The sequence below is a fragment of the Talpa occidentalis genome, unplaced genomic scaffold (genome assembly GCF_014898055.3).
Source record: "Talpa occidentalis isolate TD23 unplaced genomic scaffold, MPIMG_talOcc4v2.1 talOcc4.506, whole genome shotgun sequence".
Lineage (NCBI taxonomy): Eukaryota > Metazoa > Chordata > Mammalia > Eulipotyphla > Talpidae > Talpa > Talpa occidentalis.
In genome coordinates this window covers 21,597-28,782 of record NW_023604869.1, presented here as the reverse complement: position 1 = coordinate 28,782, position 7,186 = coordinate 21,597, and the positions used below count along the sequence as shown (strand labels likewise).

At 46.9% G+C, this 7,186-nt stretch overlaps 1 protein-coding gene across 1 annotated transcript; it reads right to left on the bottom strand.

Annotated features, from left to right (window-relative positions):
• Window positions 1-665: 665 nt before the first annotated feature.
• Window positions 666-5,903, bottom strand: LOC119260097 (regulator of hemoglobinization and erythroid cell expansion protein-like). The gene is made up of 5 exons (XM_037528986.2): window positions 5,878-5,903; window positions 5,563-5,666; window positions 4,374-4,517; window positions 1,434-1,504; window positions 666-895 (listed from the first exon to the last, which is right to left on the bottom strand). Exons 1-5 carry the CDS (start codon window positions 5,886-5,888, stop codon window positions 695-697), a joined length of 531 nt encoding a protein of 176 aa, XP_037384883.1. The 5' UTR covers window positions 5,889-5,903; the 3' UTR covers window positions 666-694.
• Between the last annotated feature and the right edge of the window lie 1,283 nt (window positions 5,904-7,186).

Sequence of the window (7,186 nt, the reverse complement as noted above, 5' to 3'; positions counted from 1 at the left end):
AAGTCATTTAATCGTAAGATTGCCGCACAGAACTCTACTACAGCTGATTAAAATCTTTAAAAATTTTTCTTCTTTCTTTTTTTTTTTTGTGTGTGGGACCCTCGCCCGGTGGCCAGGGATCGAACTGGCACTGCAGAGGCTGCGGGCAGCCTCGAAACCCAGTGCTCAGCCGCTGCCCACCAGGGGAGGCCCAAAATCTTTAAAAATTTTTCTATAGGGAGAGATCTTACCACTTTCGCCACTGATACTATCTATTGTTTTCGTACTTAATCTGGAAATTCTTCCTAACATCTGATCTGAGTCTTTCTTACTGAGAGATAGGCCAACCTTTCCCCATATACTTTATTTTATTTTTAAAAAGATTTATTTATTTATACAAGAACTGGGGTACAGGCCAGAGGTGTGGGGGGTTGAGAGGATTCACCAGAGACAGAGTGGGGAACAGAACAGGCAGACTGACTGAAATACACTGCTGCGGGGAGCAGCAGGTGAAACAGGAGAGGTCTGCTGCCCCATATGGGTATCTCCCTGGCCAGCCAGGGATCGAACCCGCGATGCAGAGGCTGCGGACAACTTCACAGCGCTGTGCTCAACCTGCTGCGCCACTGGGGACACCCATACTTTATTTTAAAAAAGAAAAGACATTATCCTACAAAATAAATGCAAGAATCCATAAAGAACATCCCACTAAAATTCACTTGGCCACCTGAGTGTATTCCACTGTCTCAGAGACATCAGGATTCACAAAAGTCCAGATGTTGGGCTTGCGAATTTGGGGGTTGACATTGACATAATCTTTGGCTTCTTTTATGTTTTCATAGTCCAGTGCAGTTTCATTTTTCAGTCCTCCAGGGTCTGGAAAGACCACTTGTGTATAATTCATATCTTTGTTGGCCTTATAGGAAAAAGCAGAGAAATGTGGGTCAAGACCCCTATCATGTTAGGGAAGGTAGATCCAAGACTGAATTCGCACTCAAAAGGCTCACCCAAGTCTGATGGGGAAGAGCCTGGGGTCCAGTTAGCTGTGTCTGGGAGTAGGGCCAGGACAACTGGCAGAAGTCTCCCATAAGTTTGTTCTTGTCTATAAGGAATGAATGGGCTTAAGGAAGGAAGGATGAGGACATGGAATCCATGTGAGCTCAGGACTCAGAGCAGACTTGGCCCAGTGACGTAAAGGAGACAGGTGCTTTCCCATTAGCACTTTCATTTTACAACCTACCCACTGACCCATTTTGTTGGATGATCAATGCTAATGTGGGCCTGTGAGTGAAAACCTGACCACCTGCTCCTAAGGATGCTGTAATGGCCTAAGAAGATCCTCCCTCCTTGCTCCCATCTCTGTAGCTTGGATGGCTCCCATCTCTGCAGCTGGGTTTTACAGCAGGGACCTCAGACTGCATATGGAGGGCTGGGGTCACTAGGATGACCATTACCTGATGGCTGGGCGGTGAGCTGCCAGAGCTGCTGGAGCTGCTAGAGCTGTCTGAGGATGTGTCGCTGCCATCTGGGGAGAAATAGAAATTGTTCTTCTAAAGATAGTCAGATAGTGCTAGGAGAGAATAGAGAAAATGAAAGAAAGAAAGAGACAAAGACAGAGCCAGCAAACAAAGAGGACTGGGGAAGACAAGTACAAAGCTCCCAATAAGGAAAGCAGGAATAAATCAGGAAAGGGGTAATGGGAAAGAGACCTCCCAAAATAACAGGGAACATATCTAAGAGTGCAGGTGCTGCTGTTTCACCCAGCTCTGTAGAAACGAATAACAAACTCACCAGGCTTGACTGTGCTTGGGAGAGAAAGCAGGGGTGTGCAGAAAATAAGTAGCCTAATGCAGACAGCTCTGGACATAGGTTCTAGTCCAAACCAGCCAATAGTTCGAGGCCTAGCACATCCCTTCTTATGCCCTGGTTTTATCCCTTTTAGAACCAGGGATGACAATCTCTGAGGCCCCTGCCCACCAGAGTCTGGGATTCTGGCCAGGATCTGGTTTAGCTCTGGGGTTAGGGGCTGGGAGGTGCCACTCCCCTCTGCTGACACACCAAATTCTTGTGTGTGGTGGGGTCTGGTTTCTACAGCACTGAGGCCTCATCTTAGTGCCCAGTAAGCCTGAAAGCAAGGTTTTCCAACTGAAAAGACTAAGTTCAAAGGATAGAGCAAATCAATTGACAAAAGTTCATGAAAAAAGTGCCATCTCTGGTGAGAAGTCTTCAGGGGACATTGTCTTGCTGTGGAAGTGGCAATGTCCATTATGCAAAGAATGATCTGTGGGTCTCAAGCCCTGAGGTAGAAAGCAAGGGGATGGAGTTACTATTGTTCACTCTCCAGGGGCAGGTATGGGTTGGAGCCATCACTAAATTCATATTAATTAAAATACTCAGGGCTGCTCACTCAAATTGAAGCCTGAGCAGATCACAGAGGTCCCACCCACCGGCCCAGCAATCCCATCAGGCCCCACGACCCTGCTCCTCAACTGGACCACCTCTGGGGGAGGTACCTACTGTATGCACAAGAATAGTGGGAGCAGAAAACCCACACCCTACAAAGGCCCCAACTATAGCAGAGCAAAGCCAAAATAAGCAACGGCAAGAGAGAAAAAGTACAAATGGACAAGCAGATCTTCAGAGGAACAGTTTACCACAAAGAGAAAACAAAACTCCACAACCAAATTACAGAGACATGGAAAAGCTTCTTTACCTATGACACAGAATTCATAATTGCCATGATAAAGAAAATTAAAGAATTGGAACAATACATAGAAAACTCAGAAAAATAGTTTAGAAATATGCAAGAAACATCATAAGAGTAAATGAACATATGAGAAACACAATCAAGGAACAAAAGATAAAAAAGTAAAAGCAAAACTTTAAATAAATTAATTGGTCTGTAGGATGTAGGAAGATCAACGATGGAGATGAAAAATTTTAGAGAAAGCCAAGTAAGCAGAATCAACCAAATGGAAGAATGAATCAGTGGGCTCAAAGATACAAATGAGGAAATAATCAAAATAGAGAAAGAAAGTTACAAAGAGGAGAAAAATGAAACAATACTGTAAGAATTATCTGACACCACTAGGAAAGAAAATATCGGAATAATAGGCATCCCAGGAGAAAGAAGGGAACTGAAACATTATTTAATAAAGCAATAAAAGAAAACTTCCCAAACTTGAAGAAGGAAATGAACATACAAATATGGGATGCTAAAAGAGCACCAAGTTATCTAAAGAAAAGGAAAACTACAGCAAGATATATAGTAGCAACACTTCTGAAGATCCAAGACAAAAATAATGAAGCTGATGAGGGGGAATAAACAGATAACCTATAAAGGACACATCAGACTTCTCTGAAGAAACACTACAAGCAAGAGAATGGAGGGCCTCCCTAGTGGCCTAGGGGTTAAGTCTCAGTGTTATCCCTGAGATCCATCTCTGCCCAGGATGCTGACCCACATGGTGCAGCAGACCTCTCCTGTCTCGCACGCTGCTTCCCTTATCTGTGTATTTCAGTAGATCTGCCTGTTCTGCTCCCCACTCCGTCTCTGGTGAATCCTCTTTTATATATATATATATTTTTACATCAGTTTTCATTTTTGTACAATGTATGCATTTTCTTGTTGGTTATATTACCCATACAATTCCTCCTACCCTTATTTTGACGCTAATCCTTCCTTCCCTCCCCCCTTCTGTAGTGTGTCTCTGGTTTATAGTTGCTTGTTGGTTTTGATTTTGATTTTATTATAATTAGTCTTTTTCCTGGTCCCTTATTTAGGTTTTCTAAATTCCTGCTATGAGTGAGACCATCCGGTATTTTTCTTTTTCTTTCTGGCTTATTTCACTGAGCATGATCCCTTCCAGCTCCACCTGTGATGCTACAAATTGCATGAGTTTATCTTTTTGATTGCTGAGTAATATTCCATTGTGTATATGTATCTGGTGAGTCCTCTTAACCCCCGTACTTCTGGCCTACACCCCAGTTCTTCTATGAAAAAAAAAGAAGAAAAAAAGAGAATGGAATGATATTTAAACACTCAGATACATGGCGGAGGCAGGCAGAGGCAGTGGATATCTTGGCCACAATATTATAAAGGCAAGAGCAGGGACAGTCCCCAAGCCCCCTGCAGTCATTCATGCATGACCAAACCCAGAAAAGAACTCACACCTACACTAACCCAAGCGGATCTGCCCTGCATGATGGTGTGAACACCTTTTTGAAATAGGTAGGTGAATGAGGCCTTTACTGAAGCGGGTGTAAGGAATCCTCAGACTAGCAGTTTGGACAGGGGGCGGAGGGAGGGATAGAGGAGCTGTGGCAGGGAGCTCCCTGGGGTCCAGGCAGAGCAGATAAGCTTTATGACAAGTTATCCCCACCCCATCACTCACGCCTGTAGTGCAGATCAGACACAAGGGCGCTTCTTTCTGCCAGAGTCACTTTCGGCTCCTGGGTAGCTGGTGAGGGATGGTGGTCAGGACTGGGACGGGAGTCCTGGGATCTGACCTCTTTCAATATTCTCTCACTGTGCCTGGCTAGAGGGGACAGGGACAGGTTGAAGGCAAGGGCTTGCTGGGGCAGGCACACCCTATCTCTGAGCACAGCCCTCATCGGGTTCTTCCCAGGAGCTCTCCAAATCTCCACACAGCCCTGCTCAAACCCAGCATGCCTGCCTTCGTTGGAGTAAAGCCAAAGCTCCAGTGAGGCCTGCCTAGGCCTCACTCCACCTCCTCTGCCTCCTTGCTCCTGCTGATTCCTCGGGGCCAGTCACTCAGTCTCTGCTCATGCTGCTTCTGGGCCACTCTCCTGCCCTGGGGCCTGTGAGGTGCAGCTCACGTCCTGCAGGTTTATGCCCAGATGTCAGCAGCATCTCAGGGATGCCGGCTGCCCTCTAGTTCTCATCTTTTGGCCTTGCTTCATTCTCCCCTCCCTGGTGGTTACCATAATCTTACACATGTGAGTTTTACTTCTTCGTCTGGTGCATTGTGCCTCCCACAGAATATAAGTTACACAGGGCAGGGATTTTGCTCTGTTGCGTGTTAATTGAAAGAATGAATGATTAAGGAAATCTAGACTTCCTTCATGAGATCAAGCTTCAAAACACCATCCTGCCCAGTCCCCTGTCTTAGCACAGGTAAAAGGTGTAGTTTTATCCTCCCTCGTAACACAGAGATTTTGTACTTTCCCTGTAAATCAATTAGAGAGTTTAAGCTGATCTCTTACTCTAAACACTCCCTTCTGTAGCAATTCAAGGCCACTTCTTCACATGCAATTCTTGGAGGGGATGAAGAAATTTAACCACGCCAGGTGACATGAGCCCCCTCTCAAGCACTGCAGAGCCTGCTCTCTGGACACAGGTCTGGGCAGTGAAAGGACTCTGGCTTATCATTCTCAACCAGAAATAGCCTGGGCCAAAGAAATAGCCCAGTTAGAGGTTGGCAGGGTGAAGGAGGATCTGGCCAGTAGATCCTTTAGTAGGTTTTCAAGTGACATTGGGGGGCTGCAAGGGGCTTTTCTGCTATAGACTTGGGACTAGTTCCCAGGGGTACAAAGGAGGGGAGGGGTTGCTGAGCTGGTTACCCAGGCGCCGGCTGAACAGGCAATAGAGGGCTGCCAGGAGGCTGGCCTGCAGGAAGAGGGACACAGCCGCGATCACCACGCCATGCCAGGGCTCCAAACAGTTGCTGGGAAAGAAAGCCAGAGTCAGAGGGGACAGCGATGCTAATGCAGGGCAAGCCCATCCTGCCCCAGCCAGAGCAGCTACCAGGGTTCCAGGAGTCTCAGGACAGGCCCTGTGCTTCTCTTGGTAGTGCAGCAGGGAGGGGTGTGCCCCTTGGAAGTCAGAGACACCAACCAGCCTCCTGGAAGCTGCTCTGGCTCTTCTTGGCCACTTACAGTGTCTGCATCCTGTTCTCTGGCAGGACAGTTGAGGCTGAGGTGGTGAGTGAGCCCATGCTCCTTGGGGGCAGTAGGGAGAGACTTGGGAGGAACTACCAGGACCTTGTCTCCACGTGCTGCCGTCAGGATGCTCCCAGGACCTGCAGGAGGCAACGCAGCTGGTCAGCACCCAGGACTTTGTGGGCAAACTCAGCTGCTTAGAGGTCATCTGCTTTCCTTACTTTAGATCTCAGTCTTGGAATCTATAAAACAACAGTAACAGAATCACTACTTGACAGCCATGGACACGCATGTGTGGTGCCAGCAACAGCCAAGCCTCTGGCACTCCTGCCATCTCGCCAGATCCCCAACCCTGTGACTTAGTGGTCACTACCCTCCATCTATATGCTTGATGTGGGGTTCAGAGAGCCGAGGCACATGTCTGAGGTGACAAATACTGGTGGCAAGTGATGGGCCTGGAGTTGAGCTTCAAGTCTGCATCTGCCCACTCAGCTGGGGGCACCTGCTGCTTGGCTGGAGAAATGCATGGGGATTCTTTGAAGAAGCCTAGCTTTTACACACATGTGCACGCACGCACACACACACACCCCCACACACACACCCTGCATGACATCATTGGGTTTTATAGTATCTGTGGATACTGTTATACCCGCATGAATGTTTGCTTTAAAAAATCAGCTTATTCCATCCGCATTTTGTGGAATATGGAGTCACCATAAGACTAAGGCAGGATAATTCCAAAGTCTTTGAAATGATATTTACTGAGATGGGATCACTTAACTACCAATGTCCACCAGTAGATTGTAAACTTTCACTGCTGTTAAGGCTTACTTTTCCAGTCAGGGTTTCCAAGTGATAAGGGCAATGTGGAAAGACCTGCAAATGCTATTTGTAGTTCTCACCATGGAGCCTTTTAAGACCAAGACTTGGACCAAGAGTCCAAAGAAAGAGAAAGCAGTGAGGGTCAGGGCTGACCACAGCTCTCCAGGTCTGCGGCGTTGACCAACTGGCGACTTCTAGAAAGGAAATACCACCATCTCCCCCACACCCTTCACATATCAACATGTCAGTCGTCAGAGTGACTGTTCTACGTCAGGTCAAATTTGGAGGCAACACAGGCCAATTTACTCGTCACCTTGCTTAAGTCCCCTCTTTCCTATGTAGTCAGTTCTACACAGTTCTCCCGAAAGAACCTACCTCCATCTACCTTTGCTTTTCACATTAAATGAGCAAAGTACATCTGACATATCAGTCCCAAAGAGTTCTATTCTGTTTGACCTATAAAGATGGAGCCAGGATCCAAACG

Coding starts and splice junctions, on each gene's coding strand:
- LOC119260097 (XM_037528986.2), bottom strand. Junction 4,518..5,562: donor CCTGTTCAGCCGGCGCCTGG/GTAACCAGCTCA, acceptor TGTCCCCTCTAG/CCAGGCACAGTGAGAGAATA. Junction 1,505..4,373: donor GTCTGATCTGCACTACAGGC/GTGAGTGATGGG, acceptor ATTTCTCCCCAG/ATGGCAGCGACACATCCTCA.